Source organism: Oncorhynchus nerka, unplaced genomic scaffold (genome assembly GCF_034236695.1).
Source record: "Oncorhynchus nerka isolate Pitt River unplaced genomic scaffold, Oner_Uvic_2.0 unplaced_scaffold_1493, whole genome shotgun sequence".
NCBI lineage: Eukaryota > Metazoa > Chordata > Actinopteri > Salmoniformes > Salmonidae > Oncorhynchus > Oncorhynchus nerka.
Genome location: NW_027039823.1, coordinates 27501 through 53775, shown reverse-complemented (window position 1 = coordinate 53775; position 26275 = coordinate 27501). Strand labels below are relative to the sequence as shown.

The 26275-nt window shown below is 41.7% G+C and overlaps 1 protein-coding gene across 2 annotated transcripts in view; it reads right to left on the bottom strand.

The window, feature by feature from the left end:
• The window catches only part of LOC115124594 (cysteine-rich secretory protein LCCL domain-containing 1-like), a 79034-nt gene that overhangs the window by 29718 nt on the left and 23041 nt on the right, over positions 1–26275 (bottom strand). For both annotated transcript variants that reach the window (XR_010462681.1, XM_065015348.1), the window contains exons 3-5: positions 4809–4927; positions 3269–3401; positions 2892–3007 (exon numbers count right to left, since the gene is read on the bottom strand). Coding sequence is in view for 1 of the 2 variants with exons in the window: in XM_065015348.1 (XP_064871420.1) it covers positions 2892–3007; positions 3269–3401; positions 4809–4927 (368 nt within the window). In the remaining variant the exon portion in view is untranslated. The remainder of the gene's footprint in view (positions 1–2891; positions 3008–3268; positions 3402–4808; positions 4928–26275) is intronic.

The following is a 26275-nucleotide window of genomic DNA, read 5'->3' as shown; positions in this document are numbered from 1 at the left end:
ATTGAGTCAGGTTTAACCCTAACTAACCCATTGAGTCAGGTGTAACCCCTAACTAACCCATTGAGTCAGATGTAACCCTAACTAACCCATTGAGTCAGGTTTAACCCCTAACTAACCCATTGAGTCAGGTGTAACCCCTAACTAACCCATTGAGTCAGGTGTAACCCCTAACTAACCCATTGAGTCAGGTTTAACCCCTAACTAACCCATTGAGTCAGGTGTAACCCCTAACTAACCCATTGAGTCAGGTGTAACCCCTAACTAACCCATTGAGTCAGGTTTAACCCTAACTAACCCATAAGTCAGGTGTAACCCATTGAGTCAGGTGTAACCCTAACTAACCCATTGAGTCAGGTGTAACCCCTAACTAACCCATTGAGTCAGGTGTAACCCCTATCTAACCCATTGAGTCAGGTGTAACCCCTAACTAACCCATTGAGTCAGGTTTAACCCATTGAGTCAGGTAACTAACCCATTGAGTCAGGTGTAACCCTAACTAACCCATTGAGTCAGGTTTAAACCCTAACTAACCCATTGAGTCAGGTTTAACCCCTAACTAACCCATTGAGTCAGGTGTAACCCCTAACTAACCCATTGAGTCAGGTTTAACCCCTAACTAACCCATTGAGTCAGGTAACCCCTACCTAACCCATTGAGTCAGGTTTAACCCCTAACCCATTGAGTCAGATGTAACCCCTAACTAACCCATTGAGTTAGATGTAACCCCTAACTAACCCATTGAGTCAGGTTTAACCCCTAACTAACCCATTGAGTCAGGTGTAACCCCTAACTAACCCATTGAGTCAGGTGTAACCCCTAACTAACCCATTGAGTCAGATGTAACCCCTAACTAACCCATTGAGTCAGGAGTAACCCCTAACTAACCCATTGAGTCAGGAGTAACCCCTAACTAACCCGTCAAGTCAGGTTTAACCCCTAACTAACCCATTGAGTCAGATGTAACCCCTAACTAACCCATTGAGTCAGGTTTAACCCCTAACTAACCCATTGAGTCAGGTGTAACCCCTAACTAACCCTTAGAGTCAGGTTTAGCCCCTAACTAACCCATTGAGTCAGGTTTAACCGATAACTAACCCATTGAGTCAGGTATAAACCCTAACTAACCCATTGAGTCAGGTTTAGCCCCTAACTAACCCATTGAGTCAGGTTTAACCGATAACTAACCCATTGAGTCAGGTTTAAACCCTAACTAACCCATTGAGTCAGGTTTAACCCCTAACTAACCCATTGAGTCAGGTGTAACCCCTAACTAACCCATTGAGTCAGGTTTAACCCCTAACTAACCCATTGAGTCAGGTTTAACCCCTAACTAACCCATTGAGTCAGGTTTAACCCCTAACTAACCCATTGAGTCAGGTGTAACCCCTAACTAACCCATCGAGTCAGGTGTAACCCCTAACTAACCCATTGAGTCAGGTGTAACCCCTAACTAACCCATTGAGTCAGGTGTAACCCCTATCCCATTGAGTCAGGTGTAACCCCTATCTAACCCATTGAGTCAGGTGTAACCCCTAACTAACCCATTGAGTCAGGTTCAACCCCTATCTAACCCATTGAGTCAGGTGTAACCCCTAACTAACCCATTGAGTCAGGTTTAAACCCTAACTAACCCATTGAGTCAGGTTTAACCCCTAACTAACCCATTGAGTCAGGTGTAACCCCTAACTAACCCATTGAGTCAGGTGTAACCCCTAACTAATCCATTGAGTCAGGTTTAACCCCTAACTAACCCATTGAGTCAGGTGTAACCCCTAACTAACCCATTGAGTCAGGTGTAACCCCTAACCCATTGAGTCAGGTGTAACCCCTAACTAACCCTTAGAGTCAGGTGTAACCCCTATCTAACCCATTGAGTCAGGTGTAACCCCTATCTAACCCGTTGAGTCAGATGTAACCCCTAACTAACCCATTGAGTCAGGTTTAACCCCTAACTAACCCATTGAGTCAGGTGTAACCCCTAACTAACCCTTAGAGTCAGGTTTAGCCCCTAACTAACCCATTGAGTCAGGTTTAACCGATAACTAACCCATTGAGTCAGGTTTAAACCCTAACTAACCCATTGAGTCAGGTTTAGCCCCTAACTAACCCATTGAGTCAGATGTAACCCCTAACTAACCCATTGAGTCAGGTGTAACCCCTAACTAACCCATTGAGTCAGGTTTAACCCCTAACTAACCCATTGAGTCAGGTTTAACCCCTAACTAACCCATTGAGTCAGGTTTAACCCCTAACTAACCCATTGAGTCAGATGTAACCCCTAACTAACCCATTGAGTCAGGTGTAACCCCTAACTAACCCATTGAGTCAGGTTTAACCCCTAACTAACCCATTGAGTCAGATGTAACCCCTAACTAACCCATTGAGTCAGATGTAACCCCTAACTAACCCATTGAGTCAGGTTTAACCCCTAACTAACCCATTGAGTCAGGTGTAACCCCTAACTAACCCATTGAGTCAGGTTTAACCCCTAACTAACCCATTGAGTCAGGTGTAACCCCTATCTCACCCATTGAGTCAGGTGTAACCCCTAACTAACCCATTGAGTCAGGTTTAACCCCTAACTAACCCATTGAGTCAGGTGTAACCCCTAACTAACCCATTGAGTCAGGTTTAACCCCTAACTAACCCATTGAGTCAGGTGTAACCCCTAACTAACCCATTGAGTCAGGTGTAACCCCTAACTAACCCATTGAGTCAGGTGTAACCCCTAACCCGTTGAGTCAGGTGTAACCCCTATCTAACCCATTGAGTCAGGTGTAACCCCTATCTAACCCATTGAGTCAGGTGTAACCCCTAACTAACCCATTGAGTCAGGTGTAACCCCTAACTAACCCATTGAGTCAGGTGTAACCCCTATCTAAGGGTCTTACTTGGGTGAGTAGTTGCAGACCAGGTAAACAGCTTTAGCCAAGTTCTGGCCCCACACGTTCATGTTGTAGCAAATGTTGATGGCACAGCCTATCCTGCTGCTGGTGGCCCACACCAACTACACACACACACACACACACACACACACACACACACACACACACACACACACACACACACACACACACACACACACACACACACACACACACACACACACACACACACACACACACACACACACACACACACACACACACAGAGAGAGAGAGATCAGATGGCACCCGATAAACATGTTAGCCTTGTTTAAGTTAATAATGAGTTACAAGTTTGTTTTTTTCCCCCTATTTTCTGACGTTTGGTTTGATCTGCTGCCTACCTGTGTGTAGTGGGTGCAGACCGGGCCGGAACATCTAAAGGGGCAGTAGGGGTCACATTCCTGGGGGTAAGGGAAGGAATAGTCCTTCACCTCATCATACCAGGCCTGCACATGGGAAGTAGGGGGGCGTGGCCTGGACACAGACATACATTGATAAATGTAACTTTTACAAGAACAGGATTATGTTTCAAATGGCACCCTATTCCCTATATAGTGCACTACTTTAGACCAGAGCCCCATGGAACCCTATTCCCTATATAGTACACTACTTTAGACCAGAGCCCTATGGAACCCTATTCCCTATATAGTACACTACTTTAGATAAGAGCCCTATGGAACTCTATCCCCTATATAGTGCACTACTTTAGACCAGAGCCCTATTCCCTATATAGTACACTACTTTAGACCAGAGCCCCATTCCCTATATAGTACACTACTTTAGATCAGAGCCCTATGGAACTCTATCCCCTATATAGCACACTACTTTAGACCAGAGCCCTATGGCACCCTATTCCCTATATAGTGCACTACTTTAGACCAGAGCCCCATTCCATATATAGTACACTACTTTAGGTCAGGTCCCTATGGCACCCTATTCCTTATAGTGCACTACTTTAGACCAGAGCCCTATGGCACCCTATTCCCTATATAGTACACTACTTTAGACCAGAGCCCTATGGCACCCTATTCCCTATATATAGTACACTACTTTAGACCAGAGCCCCATTCCCTATATAGTACACTACTTTAGACCAGGTCCCTATGGCACCCTATTCCTTATAGTGCACTACTTTAGACCAGAGCCCTATTCCCTATATAGTGCACTACTTTCGACTAGAGCCCTATGGAACCCTATTCCCTATATAGTACACTACTTTAGATAAGAGCCCTATGCAACTCTATCCCCTATATAGTGCACTACTTTAGACCAGAGCCCCATTCCCTATATATAGTGCACTACTTTAGACCAGAGCCCTATGGCACCCTATTCCCTATATAGCACACTACTTTAGACCAGAGCCCTATGGCACCCTATTCCTTATATAGTGCACTACTTTAGACCAGAGCCCTATTCCCTATATAGTACACTACTTTCGACTAGAGCCCTATGGAACCCTATTCCCTCTATAGTACACTACTTTAGACCGGAGCCCTATGGCACCCTATTCCCTATATAGCAAACTACTTTAGACCAGAGCCCTATGGCACCCTATTCCCTATATAGTGCACTACTTTAGTCCAGAGCCCTAAGGAACTCTATCCCCTATATAGCACACTACTTTAGACCAGAGCCCTAAGGAACTCTATCCCCTATATAGCACACTACTTTAGACCAGAGCCCTAAGGAACTCTATCCCCTATATAGCACACTACTTTAGACCAGAGCCCTATGGAACTCTATCCCCTATATAGTACACTACGCAAACATCAATGTCATGTTTCATTTGTTCACTGATCAATCAATGAATCAATCAATGAATCAATCAATGAATCAATCAATGAATCAATCAATGAATCATTCAACCATGTCCGTGTTTACCATCCCCAGTGAGCTCCCAGGTTCTGTCCTATCTGGGGGAGCAGACCAGCCGGACCGTGTTCCCAAAGACAAGTCTCAGCCCACTCCTCTGCCGTACGCTCTAACTCTGTATCCCACTCCTGCAGAGAGAGACAAGACAGGACACTGTTTACACAGGAAGCCCAGTTCTGATCTGCTTTTGACCAATCACATCAGATCGTTTCACATCAGATCTTTTTCAGAGTTGATCTGATTGGTCAAAGGTGAAAAATAAGATTAATAAAGTTTTAACACATCATTTGCGGACAACACTCCACAGAGTACAATGATGACAACATAGCTATACTCTACAGAGTACAATGATGACAACATAGCTATACTCTACAGAGAATACTGATGGCAGCATAGCTATACTCTACAGAGAATACTGATGACATCATAGCTATACTCTACAGAGAATACTGATGACATCATAGCTATACCCATACAATGATGAGTATACTCTACAGAGAATACTGATGACAACATAGCTATACTCTACAGAGAATACTGATGACAACATAGCTATACTCTACAGAGAATACTGATGACAGTACTCTACAGAGAATACTGATGGCAGCATAGCTATACCCAGAGAATACTGATGGCAGCATAGTATACTCCCTAGAGAATACTGATGGCACCATAGCTATACTCTACAGAGAATACTGATGACATCATAGCTATACCTACAGAGAATACTGAACATCATAGCTATACTCCACAGAGTACAATGATGACAACATAACTATACTCTACAGAGAATACTGATGGCAGCCCTATACTCTACAGAGAATACTGATGACATCATAGCTATACTCCACAGAGTACAATGATGACAACATAACTATACTCTACAGAGAATACTGATGGCAACATAGCTATACTCTACAGAGAATACTGATGACAGCATAGCTATACTCACAGAGAATACTGATGACATCATAGCTATACTCTATACTCTACAGAGAATACTGATGACATCATGCTATTGAGAATACTGATGACATCATAGCTATAATCTACAGAGAATACTGATGGCACATAGCCTATCTCTACAGAGAATACTGATGGCAGCATAGCTATACTCTACAGAGAATACTGATGGCAGCATAGCTATACTCTACAGAGTACACACACTATACTCCACAGAATACTGATGACACTATACTCCACAGAGTACAATGATGACAACATAACTATACTCTCTACAGAGAATACTGATGGCAGCATAGCTATACACACTGACACAGCATAGCTATACTCTACAGAGAATACTGATGGCAGCATAGCTATACTCTACAGAGAATACAGCTATACTCTACAGAGAATACTGATGGCACATAGCTATACTCTACAGAGAATACTGATGACATCACACAGAGAATACTGATGACATCATAGCTATACTCCACAGTACAATGATGACAACATAACTATACTCTACAGAGAATACTGATGGCACATAGCTACTCTACAGAGAATACTGATGACAGCATAGCTATACTCTACAGAGAATACTGATGACATCATAGCTATACTCCACAGAGTACAATGATGACAACATAACTATACTCTACAGAGAATACTGATGACATCATAGCTACACAGAGAATACTGATGACAGCATAGCTCACAGAGAATACTGATGGCATAGCTATACTCTACAGAGAAATACTGAACATAGCTTAGCCAGAGAATTGATGGCAGCATAAGTTACTCCACAGAGAATAATGACATCATAGCTATACAAGAGAATACTGATGGCAGCATAGCTTACTCCAGAGAATACTGATGGCAGCATTTACTGAGTACTGATGGTTTACTCTACAGATACTGATGGCAGCATAGCCTACCTGAGAATGTGATGACATCATAGCTATACTCTACAGAGAATACTGATGACATCATAGCTATAACAATGATGACTATACTCTACAAACATCTATACCTCTACAGAGTACAATGATGACAACATAACTATACTCTACAGAGAATACTGATGACAGCAGGGGAATACTGATGGCAGCATAGCTATACTCTGAGAATACTGATGGCAGCATAGCTATACTCTACAGAGAATACTGATGACATCATTATACACTGATGACTCATCATACTCAGGTACAATGATGACAACATGGAGAATACTGAGGGGCTATACTCTACAGAGAATACTGGACAGCATGCTATACTCTACAGAGAATACATGACATCATAGCTATACTCCAAGAGTACAATGATGACAACATTTACTCTACAGAGAACAGGATTCATAGTTACTCTACAGAGAATACTGATGACACATAGCTATACTCTACAGAGAATACTGATGACAGCATAGCTATACTTTACAGAGAATACTGATGGCAGCATAGCTATACTACAGAGAATACTGATGGCAGCATAGCTATACTCTACAGAGAATACTGATGACATCATAGCTATACTCTACAGAGAATACTGATGACATCATAGCTATACTCCATGGAGTACAATGATGACAACATAACTATACCCTACAGAGAATACTGATGGCAGCATAGTCTACAGAGAATACTGACTTTACAGAGTACAATGATGACAACATAGCTATTCCCAGATAATACTGATGGCATCATAGCTATACTCTGACAGAGTACAATGATGACAACCTATTCTACAGAGAATACTGATGGCATCATAGCTATACAATGATGACAACATAGCTATACTCTACAGAGAATACTGATGACAGCATAGCTATACTCTACAGAGAATACCTACAGAGAATACTGATGACAACATAGCTATACTCTACAGAGAATACTGATGACAACATAGCTATACTCTACAGAGTACAATGATGACAACATAACTATACTCTACAGAGAATACTGATGACAGCATAGCTATTCTACAGATAATACTGATGACAACATAGCCTTTACAGAGTACAATGATGACAACATAGCTATACTCTACAGAGAATACTGATGACAACACTATACTTTACAGAGTACAATGATGACAACATAGCTATACCTACAGAGAATACTGATGACAACATAACTATTCCCTAGAATACTGATGACACTACTTCTACAGAGAATACTGATGACAACCTATACTCTACAGAGAATACTGATGGCAGCATACTATACTCTACAGAGAATACTGAGACAACATAGCTATACTCTACAGAGAATACTGATGACAACATAGCTATACTCTATACTCCATAGCTATACTCTACAGAAATACTGATGACAACATAGCTATACTCTACAGAGAATACTGATGACAACATAGCTATACTCTACAGAGAATACTGATGGCATCATAGCTATACCTCTACAGAGAATACTGATGACACTAACTTACTCTAGAAATACTGATGACAACCTATACTCTACAGAGAATACTGATGACAACATAGCTATTCCAGAGTACTGTATACTGAGGACAACATAGCTATACTCTACAGAGAATACTGATGACAGCATAACTATACTCTACAGAGAATACTGATGACAACATAACTATACTCTACAGAGAATACTGATGACATCATAGCTATACTCCACAGAGTACAATGATGACAACATAGCTATACTCTACAGAGAATACTGATGGCAGCATAGCTATACTCTATACTGATGACATCATAGCTATACTCTACAGAGAATACTGATGACATCATAGCTTACTACAGAGTACAATGATGACAACATAACTATACTCTACAGAGAATACTGATGACAACATACTATACTCTACAGAGAATACTGATGACAACATAGCTATACTCTACAGAGAATACTGATGACAGCATAGCTATACTCTACAGAGAATACTGATGGCAGCATAGCTTTCTACAGAGAATACTGATGGCAGCCTATACTCCAGAGAATACTGATGGCAGCATAGCTATACTCTACAGAGAATACTGATGACATCATAGCTTACTCTACAGAGAATACTGATGACATCATAGCTATACTCCACAGAGTACAATGATGACAACATAACTATACCTACAGAGAATACTGATGGCAGCATAGCTATACTACTTTATCATAGCTATACTCCACAGAGTACAATGATGACAACCTACTCTATACTGATGGCACATAGCTATACCCTACAGAGAATACTGAGACAGCATAGCTATACTTACTGATGACATCAGAGCTATTCTCCACAGAGTACAATGATGACAACTAACTATACTCTACAGAGAATACTGATGACATCATAGCTATACTACTACAGAGAATACTGATGACATCATAGCTATACTCTACAGAGAATACTGATGGCAGCATAGCTATACTCTACAGAGAATACTGATGACAACATAGAGCCTATACTGGACAACATAGCTATACTCTACAGAGAATACTGATGGCATCATACTTTGAGAATACTGATGACAACATAACTATACTCTACAGAGAATACTGATGACAACATAACTATACTCTACAGAGAATACTGATGACAACATAGCTATACTCTACAGAGTCCCTATAGCTATACTCTATACTGATGACAACATAACTACTTTACTGATGACAACATAACTATACTCTACAGAGAATACTGATGACAACATAGCTATACCTACTGTAGAGGACAACATAGCTATACTCTAAGAGAATACTGATGACAGCATAACTATCTACAGAGAATACCTACAGATAATACTGATGGCATCATACTTACTCTACAGAGTACAATGATGACAACATAGCTATACTCTACAGAGAATACTGATGAACATAGCTATACTCTACAGAGTACAATGATGACAACATAGCTATACTTACTGATGACAGCATAGCTATACCTACAGAGAATACTGATGACAACATAGCTATACTCTACAGAGAATACTGATGACAACATAGCTATACTCTACAGAGAATACTGATGACAACATAGCTATACTCTACAGAGTACAATGATGACAACATAACTATACTCTACAGAGAATACTGATGACAGCATAGCTATACTCTACAGATAATACTGATGACAACATAGCTATACTCTACAGAGTACAATGATGACAACATAGCTATACTCTACAGAGAATACTGATGACAACATAGCTATACTCTACAGAGTACAATGATGACAACATAGCTATACTCTACAGAGAATACTGATGACAACATAACTATACTCTACAGAGAATACTGATGACAGCATAGCTATACTCTACAGAGAATACTGATGACAACATAGCTATACTCTACAGAGAATACTGATGGCAGCATAGCTATACTCTACAGAGAATACTGATGACAACATAGCTATACTCTACAGAGAATACTGATGACAACATAGCTATACTCTACAGAGAATACTGATGACAACATAGCTATACAGAGACTGATGACAACAACAGAGAATACTGATGACAACATAGCTATACTCTTACTGATGGCATCATAGCTATACTCTACAGAGAATACTGATGACAACATAACCTCTACAGAGAATACTGATGACAACATAACTATACTGAGAATACTGATGACAACATAGCTATACTCTACAGAGTACTGTATACTGAGGACAACATAGCTATACTCTACAGAGAATACTGATGACAGCATAACTATACTCTACAGAGAATACTGATGACAACATAACTATACTCTACAGAGAATACTGATGACATCATAGCTATACTCCACAGAGTACAATGATGACAACATAGCTATACTCTACAGAGAATACTGATGGCAGCATAGCTATACTCTACAGAGAATACTGATGACATCATAGCTATACTCTACAGAGAATACTGATGACATCATAGCTATACTCCACAGAGTACAATGATGACAACATAACTATACTCTACAGAGAATACTGATGACAACATAGCTATACTCTACAGAGAATACTGATGACAACATAGCTATACTCTACAGAGAATACTGATGACAGCATAGCTATACTCTACAGAGAATACTGATGGCAGCATAGCTATACTCTACAGAGAATACTGATGGCAGCATAGCTATACTCTACAGAGAATACTGATGGCAGCATAGCTATACTCTACAGAGAATACTGATGACATCATAGCTATACTCTACAGAGAATACTGATGACATCATAGCTATACTCCACAGAGTACAATGATGACAACATAACTATACTCTACAGAGAATACTGATGGCAGCATAGCTATACTCTACAGAGAATACTGATGACATCATAGCTATACTCCACAGAGTACAATGATGACAACATAACTATACTCTACAGAGAATACTGATGGCAGCATAGCTATACTCTACAGAGAATACTGATGACAGCATAGCTATACTCTACAGAGAATACTGATAACATCATAGCTATACTCCACAGAGTACAATGATGACAACATAACTATACTCTACAGAGAATACTGATGACATCATAGCTATACTCTACAGAGAATACTGATGACATCATATCTATACTCTACAGAGAATACTGATGGCAGCATAGCTATACTCTACAGAGAATACTGATGACAACATAGCTATACTCTACAGAGAATACTGATGACAACATAGCTATACTCTACAGAGAATACTGATGGCATCATAGCTATACTCTACAGAGAATACTGATGACAACATAACTATACTCTACAGAGAATACTGATGACAACATAACTATACTCTACAGAGAATACTGATGACAACATAGCTATACTCTACAGAGTACTGTATACTGAGGACAACATAGCTATACTCTACAGAGAATACTGATGACAGCATAACTATACTCTACAGAGAATACTGATGACAACATAACTATACTCTACAGAGAATACTGATGACAACATAGCTATACTCTACAGAGTACTGTATACTGAGGACAACATAGCTATACTCTACAGAGAATACTGATGACAACATAACTATACTCTACAGAGAATACTGATGACAACATAATTATACTCTACAGAGTACTGTATACTAGAGGTCGACCGATTAATTGGAATGGCAGATAAATTCCCAAAGATTGGAAAGCTGCCGCGGTCATCCCCCTCTTCAAATGGGGTGACACTCTAGACCCAAACTACTACAGACCAATATCTATCCTACCCTGTCTTTCTAAGGTCTTCGAAAGCCGAGTTAACAAACAGATTACTGACCATTTCGAATCCCACCGTACCTTCTCCGCTATGCAATCTGGTTCCCGAGCTGGTCATGGGTGCACCACAGCCACGCTCAAGGTCCTAAACGATATCATAACCGCCACTGATAAAAGACAGTACTGTGCAGCCGTCTTCATCGACCTGGCCAAGGCTTTTGACTCTGTCAATCACCACATCCTCAACAGCCTTGGTTTCTCAAATGACTTGCCTCGCCTGGTTTACCAACTACTTATCTGATAGAGTTCAGTGTGTCAAATTGGAGGGCCTGTTGTCCGGACCTTTGACAGTCTCTATGGGTGTGCCACAGGGTTTAATTCTCGGGCCGACTCTCTTTTCTGTATACATCAATGATGTTGCTCTTGCTGCTGGTGATTCTCTGATCCACCTCTACGCAGACGACACCATTCTGTATACTTCTGGCCCCTCCTTGGACACTGTGTTAACTAACCTCCAGACGAGCTTCAATGCCTCCAACTGTTCTTAAATGCAAGTAAAACTAAATGCATGCTATTCAATCGATCACAGCTCGCACCTGCCCGCCCGTCCAGCATCACTACTCTGGACGGCTCTGACTTAGAATACGTGGACAACTACAAATACCTGGGTGTCTGGTTAGACTGTAAACTCTCCTTCCAGACTCACATTAAGCATCTCCAATCCAAAATTAAATCTAGAATCTGCTTCCTATATCGCAACAAAGCATCCTTCACTCATGCTGCCAAACATACCCTCATAAAACTGACCATCCTACCGATCCTTGACTTCGGTGATGTCATCTATAAAATAGCCTCCAACACTCTACCCAACAAATTGGATGCAGTCTATAACAGCGCCATCCGTTTTGTCACCAAAGCCCCATACACTACCCACCATTGCGACCTGTACGGTCTCGTTGGTTGGCCCTCGCTTCATACTCGTCGCCAAACCCACTGGCTACAGGTTATCTACAAGTCTCTGCTAGGTAAAACCCCGCCTTATCTCAGCTCACTGGTCACCATAGCAGCACCCACTCATAGCACGCGCTTCAGCAGGTATATCTCACTGGTCACCCCCAAAGCCAATTCCTCCTTTGGTCGTCTTTCCTTCCAGTTCTCTGCTGCCCATGACTGGAACGAATTGCAAAAATCTCTGAAGCTGGAGACTCACATCTCCCTCACTAGCTTTAAGCACCAGCTGTCAGAGCAGCTCACAGATCACTGCACCTGTACATAGCCCATCTGTAGACAGCCCATCTACCTACCTCATCCCCATACCGGTATTGATTTATTTATTTTGCTCCTTTGCACCCCAGTATCTCTACCTGCACATTCATCTTCTGCCAATCTACCATTCCAGTGTTTAATTGCTATATTGTAATTACTTTGCCACCATGGCCTATTTATTTCCTTAACTTACCTCATTTGCACTCACTGTATTTAGACGTTTTGTTTTATTTTGTACTAATGTTATTATGGACTGTATGTTTTTTTTATTCCATGTGTAACTCTGTGTTGTTGTATGTGTCGAATTGCTATGCTTTATCTTGGCCAGGTCGCAGTTGCAAATGAGAACTTGTTCTCAACTAGCCTACCTGGTTAAATAAAGGTGTTCTCAACTAGCCTACCTGGTTAAATAAAGGTGTTCTCAACTAGCCTAACCTGGTTAAATAAAGGTGTTCTCAACTAGCCTACCTGGTTAAATAAAGGTGTTCTCAACTAGCCTACCTGGTTAAATAAAGGTGTTCTCAACTAGCGTACCTGGTTAAATAAAGGTGTTCTCAACTAGCCTACCTGGTTAAATAAAGGTGTTCTCAACTAGCCTACCTGGTTAAATAAAGGTGTTCTCAACTAGCCTACCTGGTTAAATAAAGGTGTTCTCAACTGGCCTACCTGGTTAAATAAAGGTGTTCTCATCTAGCCTAACCTGGTTAAATAAAGGTGTTCTTAACTGGCCTACCTGGTTAAATAAAGGTGAAATATTTTAGTTTTATATCGAGTTTTCATAACAATCGGAAATCGGTATTTTTGGGCGCTGATTTTTATTTTATTTTTTATTTTTAGTAAAGGGTCTGAATACTTACGTAAATGTGATATTTAAGTTTTTTTATTTCTAATAAATTTGCTTAGAAAAAAAGTTTTTTCGCTTTGTCATTATGGAGTATTGTGTGTAGATTGATGAGGGGAAAAAAACAATTTAATCAATTTTGGAATAAGGCTGGAATGAAACAAAACAAATTTAAGTATAGGGGTCTGAATACTTTCTGAATGCACTATATGTATGTACAGTGGGGTGAACAAGTATTTGATACACTGACGATTTGCAGGTTTTCCTACTTACAAAGCATGTAGAAGTCTGTCATTTCATATCATAGGTACACTTCAACTGTGAGAGACGGAATCTAAAACAAAAATCCAGAAAATCACATTGTATGATTTTTAAGTAATTAATTTGCATGGAAGTCCCACAGCACAGCCATCACTAACCCTTACTGTAAATCTACACCAATACCAGCAATCACTAAACCTTATCCCTACTGTAAATCTACACCAATACCAGCAATCACTAAACCTTATCCCTACTGTAAATCTACACCAACACCAGCCATCACTAACCCTGACCCCTACTGTATACCAGCCATCACTAACCCTTACTGTAAATCTACACCAATACCAGCAATCACTAACCCTTATCCCTACTGTAAATCTACACCAATACCAGCCACCACTAACCCCTACTGTAAATCTACACCAATAACAGCCATCACCAACCCTTACTGTCAATCTACACCAATACCAGCCATCACTAACCCCTACTGTAAATCTACACCAATACCAGCCATCACTAATCCCTACTGTAAATCTACACCAATACCAGCCATCACTAACCCCTACTGTAAATCTACACCAATACCAGCCATCACTAACCCCTACTGTAAATCTACACCAATACCAGCCATCACTAACCCCTACTGTAAATCTACACCAATACCAGCCATCACTAACCCCTACTGTAAATCTACACCAATACCAGCCATCACTAACCCCTACTGTAAATCTACACCAATACCAGCCATCACTAACCCCTACTGTAAATCTACACCAATACCAGCCATCACTAACCCCTACTGTAAATCTACACCAATACCAGCCATCACTAACCCCTAATGTAAATCTATGCCAATAACAGCCAACACTAACCCTGACGCCTACTGTAAATCTACACCAATACCAGCCATCACTAACCCTTATCCCTACTGTAAATCTACACCAATACCAGCCACCACTAACCCCTACTGTAAATCTACACCAATACCAGCCATCACTAACCCCTACTGTAAATCTACACCAATACCAGCCACCACTAACCCCTACTGTAAATTTACACCAATACCAGCCACCACTAACCCCTACTGTAAATCTACACCAATACCAGCCACCACTAACCCCTACTGTAAATCTACACCAATACCAGCCATCACTAACCCCTACTGTAAATCTACACCAATACCAGCCATCACTAACCCCTACTGTAAATCTACACCAATACCAGCCATCACTAACCCTTACTGTAAATCTACACCAATACCAGCCATCACTAACCCCTACTGTAAATCTACACCAATACCAGCCATCACTAACCGTTACTGTAAATCTACACCAATACCAGGCTTTAAAATCCCCCCCCCCCGTCTTCCTTCCCTCAATCACGTCTCCCCAGAAACAACCTCTGTTCTCCACGTTAGTCCTGAGTGTAACACCTGCCCAGCAACAGTAACTAACAGGATGTCTGGTGGGGCTGGATTTACTCTGTTACATAGCAGAAAGTTGAAGACTCAAACAGAAATCCATCCCAAAATGGCTCCATATTCCTTTATAATGTATTACGTTTGGCCAGGGCCTATAGGTTCCCATAGTTCTTTGGTCACAAATGGTGTACTATGTAGGACATAGATGGACATGTTGTTAGGTAAGGCCTGGGGGTTGCAATCCCAAATGGCACGCTGTTCCCTATATAGTGCACTTACGTTTGACCAGTGTCCACAGGGAATAGGTTGCCATATGAGATGTACCCTCGGCTTGTTTGGTAATATAGAGAAGGTGAATCCATGTTGGGTAGCTGAGGACACCATAGTCACAGGAGGAGAGTTGGACTATTATATTGGAGAAATTAAATTCAAATTAAGATTGTGAGTTCTGTTGTTTAAGTCTGGCTGCATATCTATATATCTATATATCTATATATCTCTCTCTCTATATATCTATATATCTATATATATATATATATATATCTCTCTATATATATCTATATATCTATATATCTATATCTCTCTCTATATATATATCTATATATCTATATATCTCTCTCTCTATATATCTATATATCTATATATATATATATATATCTCTCTATATATATCTATATATCTATATATCTATATCTCTCTCTCTATATATATCTATATATCTATATATCTCTCTCTATATATATCTATATATCTATATATCTCTCTCTCTCTATATCTATATATCTATATTTCTCTCTCTCTATATATCTATATATCTATATCTCTCTCTCTCTCTCTATATATATATATATATATATATATATATATATACACTATTTATGACCAGAGCTCATACCATTTGGGACGCAGCCCCAAGAGTTGACATGACAAATAGATGAGAAGAGATGAGTACACATTACACAGTAACACATTACACAGTAACACAGTAACACATTACACAGTAACACAGTAACACAGTAACACATTACACAGTAACACAGTAACACATTACACAGTAACACAGTAACACAGTAACACAGTAACACAGTAACACATTACACAGTAACACATTACACAGTAACACAGTAACACAGTAACACAGTAACACAGTAACACATTAACACATTACACAGTAACACATTACACAGTAACACAGTAACACATTAACACATTACACAGTAACACATTACACAGTAACACAGTAACACATTACACAGTAACACATTACACAGTAACACAGTAACACATTACACAGTAACACATTACACAGTAACACAGTAACACATTACACAGTAACACAGTAACACATTACACAGTAACACATTACACAGTAACACAGTAACACATTACACAGTAACACATTACACAGTAACACAGTAACACAGTAACACATTACACAGTAACACATTACACAGTAACCCAGTAACACATTACACAGTAACACAGTAACACATTACACAGTAACACAGTAACACATTACACAGTAACACAGTAACACAGTAACACATTACACAGTAACACATTACACAGTAACACAGTAACACAGTAACACATTACTCGGTAACACAGTAACACAGTAACACATTACTCGGTAACACAGTAACACAGTAACACAGTAACACATTACACAGTAACACAGTAACACAGTAACACATTACACAGTAACACAGTAACACATTACACAGTAACACATTACACAGTAACACAGTAACACAGTAACACATTACACAGTAACACAGTAACACAGTAACACAGTAACACATTACACAGTAACACATTACACAGTAACACAGTAACACATTACACAGTAACACAGTAACACAGTACACATTACACAGTAACACAGTAACACAGTAACACATTACACAGTAACACAGTAACACATTACACAGTAACACAGTAACACAGTAACACATTACACAGTAACACATTACACAGTAACACATTACACAGTAACACAGTAACACAGTAACACAGTAACACATTACACAGTAACACAGTAACACATTACACAGTAACACAGTAACACAGTAACACATTACACAGTAACACAGTAACACAGTAACACATTACACAGTAACACAGTAACACATTACACAGTAACACAGTAACACAGTAACACATTACACAGTAACACAGTAACACATTACACAGTAACACATTACACAGTAACACATTACACAGTAACACAGTAACACATTACACAGTAACACATTACACAGTAACACAGTAACACATTACACAGTAACACATTACACAGTAACACATTACACAGTAACACAGTAACACATTACACAGTAACACAGTAACACATTACACAGTAACACATTACACAGTAACACAGTAACACAGTAACACATTACACAGTAACACAGTAACACAGTAACACATTACACAGTAACACAGTAACACAGTAACACAGTAACACAGTACACATTACACAGTAACACAGTACACATTACACAGTAACACAGTAACACAGTAACACATTACTCGGTAACACAGTAACACAGTAACACATTACTCGGTAACACAGTAACACAGTAACACAGTAACACATTACACAGTAACACAGTAACACATTACACAGTAACACAGTAACACAGTAACACAGTAACACAGTAACAATATTGCCCAGTACATAACCCAGTACATAACCCAGTACATAACAACACATAACCCAGCACATAACCCCGTACATATCCCAGTACATAACCCAGTACATAACAGCACATAACCCAGTACACAACATTACATTTACATTTAAGTCATTTAGCAGACGCTCTTATCCAGAGCGACTTACAACAACCCAGTACATAACCCAGTACACAACCCAGTACATAACCCAATACATAACCCAATACATAACCCAGTACATAACCCAGAACACAACCCAGTACATAACCCAGTACATAACCCAGTACATAACCCAGTACATAACCCAGTACATAACCCAGTATATTGCCCAGTATAGAGCACAGCATATAGCATAGCCTGGATGTGAAATTGATAGTGTTTGCACTGTGAGCGTAGGCCCCCGACCACACCCCGGCAGTATGGGGTTTGTGGTTCTGAACCCTGGGCCCAACAGGCCCCCGACCACACACCTGCAGTATGGGGTTTGGGGTTCTGAACCCTGGGCCCAACAGGCCCCCGACCACACACCTGCAGTATGGGGTTTGGGGTTCTGAACCCTGGGCCCAACAGGCCCCCGACCACACACCTGCAGTATGGGGTTTGTGGTTCTGAACCCTGGGCCCAACAGGCTCCCGACCACACACCTGCAGCATGGGGTTTGGGGTTCTGAACCCTGGGCCCAACAGGCCCCCGACCACACACCTACAGCATGGGGTTTGGGGTTCTGAACCCTGGGCCCAACAGGCCCCCGACCACACACCTACAGCATGGGGTTTGGGGTTCTGAACCCTGGGCCCAATCGGCCCCTGACCACACACCTGCAGCATGGGGTTTGGTGTTCTGAACCTTGGGCCCAATCGGCCCCTGACCACACACCTGCAGCATGGGGTTTGGGGTTCTAAACCCTGGGCCCAACAGGATGGGGTTTGCGGTTCTGAACCCTGGGCCCAACAGGCCCCCGACCACACACCTGCAGCATGGGGTTTGGGGTTCTGAACCCTGGGCCCAATTGGCCCCTGACCACACACCTGCAGCATGGGGTTTGGGGTTCTGAACCCTGGGCCCAACAGGCCCCCGACCACCCAACTGCAGCATGGGGTTTGGGGTTCTGAACCCTGGGCCCAACAGCATGGGGTTTGGGGTTCTGAACCCTGTGCCCAACAGGCCCCCGACCACACACCTACAGCATGGGGTTTGTGGTTCTGAACCCTGGGCCCAACAGGCCCCTGATCACACACCTACAGCATGGGGTTTGGGGTTCTGAACCCTGGGCCCAACAGCATGGGGTTTGGGGTTCTGAACCCTGGGCCCAACAGGCCCCCGACCACACACCTGCAGCATGGGGTTTGGGGTTCTGAACCCTGGGCCCAATCGGCCCCTGATCACACACCTGCAGCATGGGGTTTGGGGTTCTGAACCCTGGGCCCAACAGGCCCCCGACCACACACCTGCAGCATGGGGTTTGGGGTTCTGAACCCTGGGCCCAATCGGCCCCTGATCACACACCTGCAGCATGGGATTTGGGGTTCTGAACCCTGGGCCCAACAGCATGGGGTTTGGGGTTCTGAACGCTGGGCCCAACAGGCCCCCGACCACACACCTACTGAGACTCATAAAGGCAAACTCTTTTCCTGCTCTAGGCTTTCAGCACAGCACTTTTCATTTTCACTCAACACTTCATGTATTTTTTATCTATTTTGGGGGGGTCATCTGGTGTGTCTGTGAGGGGGAGACAGTCTATCGGGGAGGCATTGTGTCCTCTGTGAAGGGGACCAGTCTATCAGGGAGGCATTGTGTCCTCTGTGAAGGGGACCATGTCTATCAGGGAGGCATTGTGTCCTCTGTGAAAGGGACCAGTCTATCAGGGAGGCATTGTGTCCTCTGTGTTCTCTGTGAAGGGGACCAGCCTACCAGGTAGGCGTTGTGTCCTCTGTGAAGGGGACCATGTCTATCAGGGAGGCGTTGTGTCCTCTGTGAAGGGGACCAGCCTACCAGGTAGGCGTTGTGTCCTCTGTGAAGGGGACCATGTCTATCAGGGAGGCATTGTGTCCTCTGTGAAGGGGACCATGTCTATCAGGGAGGCATTGTGTCCTCTGTGAAGGGGACCCGTCTATCAGGGAGGCATTGTGTCCTCTGTGAAAGGGACCAGTCTATCAGGGAGGCATTGTGTCCTCTGTGTTCTCTGTGAAGGGGACCAGCCTACCAGGTAGGCGTTGTGTCCTCTGTGAAGGGGACCAGTCTATCCCCTGGATGGGGAGCTCTTCAACCACTGAATGGGTCTTTATTTCCCAGTGGTAACACAGACAGGGACAGCTGATTTGAGACGTGTGTGTGTGTGTGTATGCACAGGTGCAGAAGGGTAAACTTCCTTTGTGAGTTCAGTTTCCTGTCCAGAGTAAATTGTCTGGAGAGGCAGCAGGAGAGAGAGAGAGAGAGAGAGAGAGAGGGAGACCTGCAATACCAAAAGCTGAGCAAAGAAAATAGTCCCCTCATCCAGCTGGTCTTGGGGCTGAGTTCACAAACCTGTTCTACTAACATACTGAAACCTCAGTCCCCTCATCCAGCTGGTCCTGAGTTCACTAACCTGTTCAACTAACACACTGAAGCCTCAGGACCAGAACATTCAATCAATCAGAATAAACAAATCACAGTCAAAACACACAGTCAAAACAAAACTACATTACTTATTGGCAAGCACAAGCACAAAGCAAAATGCAATGCTATCTGGCCCTAAATCCACAGTACAACGTGGCAAACTATTTGACCATAGTTACTGATCAAAACCTTAGAAAAACCTTGACAAAGTACAGGCTCAGTGAGCACAGACTTGCCGTTGAGGCGGCTAGACACAGGAAAACCTGGCTCCCTGTAGAGGAAAGGCTGTGTAATCACTGCACCAAAGCAGAACCCGAGACAGAGCTGCATTTCCTGACAAAATGTAAATAAAATATGAAACAATTAGAAATGTTACAGAGAGATGTGAGGTGTTTTAGAGAGATGTGAGGTGTTTTAGAGATGTGAGGTGTTTTAGAGAGAGATGTGAGGTGTTTTAGAGAGAGATGTGAGGTGTTTTAGAGAGAGATGTGAGGTGTTATAGAGATGTGAGGTGTTATAGAGAGAGATGTGAGGTGTTATAGAGATGTGAGGTGTTTTAGAGAGATGTGAGGTGTTTTAGAGAGAGATGTGAGGTGTTTTAGAGAGAGATGTGAGGTGTTTTAGAGAGAGATGTGAGGTGTTTTAGAGAGAGATGTGAGGTGTTATAGAGATGTGAGGTGTTATAGAGATGTGAGGTGTTATAGAGAGATGTGAGGTGTTTTAGAGAGAGATGTGAGGTGTTATAGAGATGTGAGGTGTTTTAGAGAGAGATGTGAGGTGTTATAGAGATGTGAGTGTTTTAGAGAGAGATGTGAGGTGTTATAGAGAGAGATATGAGGTGTTTTAGAGAGATGTGAGGTGTTTTAGAGAGATGTGAGGTGTTTTAGAGAGAGATGTGAGGTGTTTTAGAGATGTGAGGTGTTTTAGAGAGAGATGTGAGGTGTTATAGAGAGAGATATGAGGTGTTTTAGAGAGATGTGAGGTGTTATAGAGATGTGAGGTGTTATAGAGAGAGATGTGATGTGTTTTAGAGAGATGTGAGGTGTTATAGAGAGATGTGAGGTGTTATAGAGAGATGTGAGGTGTTATAGAGAGAGATGTGAGGTGTTTTAGAGAGATGTGAGGTGTTTTAGAGAGAGATGTGAGGTGTTTTAGAGAGAGATGTGAGGTGTTTTAGAGAGATGTGAGGTGTTATAGAGATGTGAGGTGTTTTAGAGATGTGAGGTGTTTTAGAGAGATGTGAGGTGTTAGAGAGAGATGTGAGGTGTTTTAGAGATGTGAGGTGTTTTAGAGAGATGTGAGGTGTTTTAGAGATGTGAGGTGTTATAGAGAGAGATGTGAGGTGTTAGAGAGATGTGAGGTGTTTTAGAGAGATGTGAGGTGTTTTAGAGATGTGAGGTGTTTTAGAGAGATGTGAGGTGTTTTAGAGATGTGAGGTGTTATAGAGAGATGTGAGGTGTTTTAGAGAGATGTGAGGTGTTATAGAGATGTGAGGTGTTATAGAGAGATGTGAGGTGTTATAGAGATGTGAGGTGTTTTAGAGAGAGATGTGAGGTGTTACAGAGAGATGTGAGGTGTTTTAGAGGGAGATGTGAGGTGTTATAGAGAGATGTGAGGTGTTTTAGAGATGTGAGGTGTTATAGAGAGATGTGAGGTGTTAGAGAGATGTGAGGTGTTATAGAGAGATGTGAGGTGTTATAGAGATGTGAGGTGTTATAGAGAGATGTGAGGTGTTTTAGAGAGATGTGAGGTGTTAGAGAGATGTGAGGTGTTATAGAGAGATGTGAGGTGTTTTAGAGAGATGTGAGGTGTTTTAGAGATGTGAGGTGTTTTAGAGAGATGTGAGGTGTTTTAGAGATGTGAGGTGTTATAGAGAGATGTGAGGTGTTAGAGAGATGTGAGGTGTTATAGAGAGATGTGAGGTGTTATAGAGATGTGAGGTGTTATAGAGAGATGTGAGGTGTTATAGAGATGTGAGGTGTTATAGAGATGTGAGGTGTTTTAGAGAGATGTGAGGTGTTTTAGAGATGTGAGGTGTTATAGAGAGATGTGAGGTGTTAGAGAGATGTGAGGTGTTATAGAGAGATGTGAGATGTTAGAGAGATGTGAGAGAGATGTGTTATAGAGAGATGAGGTGTAGAGATGTGAGGTGTTTTAGAGAGATGTGAGGTGTTATAGCGAGATGTGAGGTGTTTTAGAGATGTGAGGTGTTATAGAGAGATGTGAGGTGTTATAGAGAGATGTGAGGTGTTATAGAGAGATGTGAGGTGTTAGAGAGATGTGAGGTGTTATAGAGAGATGTGAGGTGTTAGAGAGATGTGAGGTGTTATAGAGAGATGTGAGGTGTTTTAGAGATGTGAGGTGTTATAGAGAGATGTGAGGTGTTATAGAGAGATGTGAGGTGTTATAGAGAGATGTGAGGTGTTATAGAGATGTGAGGTGTTATAGAGATGTGAGGTGTTATAGAGAGATGTGAGGTGTTATAGAGAGATGTGAGGTGTTATATAGAGATGTGAGGTGTTTTAGAGATGTGAGGTGAGGTGTTTTAGAGAGAGATGTGAGGTGTTTTAGAGAGAGATGTGAGGTGTTTTAGAGATGTGAGGTGAGGTGTTTTAGAGAGAGATGTGAGGTGTTTTAGAGAGAGATGTGAGGTGTTTTAGAGATGTGAGGTGAGGTGTTTTAGAGAGAGATGTGAGGTGTTATAGAGAGAGATGTGAGGTGTTTTAGAGAGATGTGAGGTGTTTTAGAGAGAGATGTGAGGTGTTTTAGAGAGATGTTAGAAAAAGATAGGAGACAATGAGATGTAGAAAGAAGTTTTAAGAGACAGATAGACAGATAAACAGCAGACAGATAGACAGAGACAGATAGACAGATATACAGAGACAGATAGACAGAGACAGATAGACAGATATACAGAGACAGATAGACAGCAGACAGATAGACAGAGACAGATAGACAGCAGACAGATAGACAGAGACAGATAGACAGATATACAGAGACAGATAGACAGAGACAGATAGACAGATATACAGAGACAGATAGACAGCAGACAGATAGACAGAGACAGATAGACAGAGACAGATAGACAGCAGACAGATAGACAGCAGACAGATAGACAGAGACAGATAGACAGATATACAGAGACAGATAGACAGAGATAGATAGACAGATATACAGAGACAGATAGACAGCAGACAGATAGACAGAGACAGATAGACAGAGACAGATAGACAGCAGACAGATAGACAGATAGACAGATAGACAGATAGACAGCAGACAGATAGACAGAGACAGATAGACAGATATACAGAGACAGATAGACAGAGACAGATAGACAGAGACAGATAGACAGAGACAGATAGACAGCAGACAGATAGACAGAGACAGATAGACAGATATACAGAGACAGATAGACAGAGACAGATAGACAGAGACAGATAGACAGCAGACAGATAGACAGCAGACAGATAGACAGCAGACAGATAGACAGCAGACAGATAGACAGAGACAGATAGACAGATATACAGAGACAGATAGACAGCAGACAGATAGACAGAGACAGATAGACAGAGACAGATAGACAGCAGACAGATAGACAGAGACAGATAGACAGCAGACAGATAGACAGAGACAGATAGACAGAGACAGATAGACAGCAGACAGATAGACAGCAGACAGATAGACAGCAGACAGATAGACAGAGACAGATAGACAGCAGACAGATAGACAGAGACAGATAGACAGCAGACAGATAGACAGCAGACAGATAGACAGCAGACAGATAGACAGCAGACGGATATACAGAGACAGATAGACAGCAGACAGATATACAGAGACAGATAGACAGCAGACAGATATACAGAGACAGATAGACAGCAGACAGATATACAGAGACAGATAGACAGCAGACAGATAGACAGAGACAGATAGACAGCAGACAGATAGACAGCAGACAGATAGACAGCAGACAGATATACAGAGACAGATAGACAGAGACAGATAGACAGCAGACAGATATACAGAGACAGATAGACAGAGACAGATAGACAGATATACAGAGACAGATAGACAGCAGACAGATAGACAGAGACAGATAGACAGAGACAGATAGACAGCAGACAGATAGACAGCAGACAGATAGACAGAGACAGATAGACAGATATACAGAGACAGATAGACAGAGATAGATAGACAGATATACAGAGACAGATAGACAGCAGACAGATAGACAGAGACAGATAGACAGAGACAGATAGACAGCAGACAGATAGACAGATAGACAGATAGACAGATAGACAGCAGACAGATAGACAGAGACAGATAGACAGATATACAGAGACAGATAGACAGAGACAGATAGACAGAGACAGATAGACAGAGACAGATAGACAGCAGACAGATAGACAGAGACAGATAGACAGATATACAGAGACAGATAGACAGAGACAGATAGACAGAGACAGATAGACAGCAGACAGATAGACAGCAGACAGATAGACAGCAGACAGATAGACAGAGACAGATAGACAGATATACAGAGACAGATAGACAGCAGACAGATAGACAGAGACAGATAGACAGAGACAGATAGACAGCAGACAGATAGACAGAGACAGATAGACAGCAGACAGATAGACAGAGACAGATAGACAGAGACAGATAGACAGCAGACAGATAGACAGCAGACAGATAGACAGCAGACAGATAGACAGAGACAGATAGACAGCAGACAGATAGACAGAGACAGATAGACAGCAGACAGATAGACAGCAGACAGATAGACAGCAGACGGATATACAGAGACAGATAGACAGCAGACAGATATACAGAGACAGATAGACAGCAGACAGATATACAGAGACAGATAGACAGCAGACAGATATACAGAGACAGATAGACAGCAGACAGATAGACAGAGACAGATAGACAGCAGACAGATAGACAGCAGACAGATAGACAGCAGACAGATATACAGAGACAGATAGACAGAGACAGATAGACAGCAGACAGATATACAGAGACAGATAGACAGAGACAGATAGACAGCAGACAGATAGACAGCAGACAGATATACAGAGACAGATAGACAGCAGACAGATAGACAGCAGACAGATATACAGAGACAGATAGACAGCAGACAGATAGACAGAGACAGATAGACAGACACAGATAGACAGCAGACAGATAGACAGAGACAGATAGACAGCAGACAGATAGACAGAGACAGATAGACAGAGACAGATAGACAGCAGACAGATAGACAGCAGACAGATAGACAGCAGACAGATAGACAGAGACAGATAG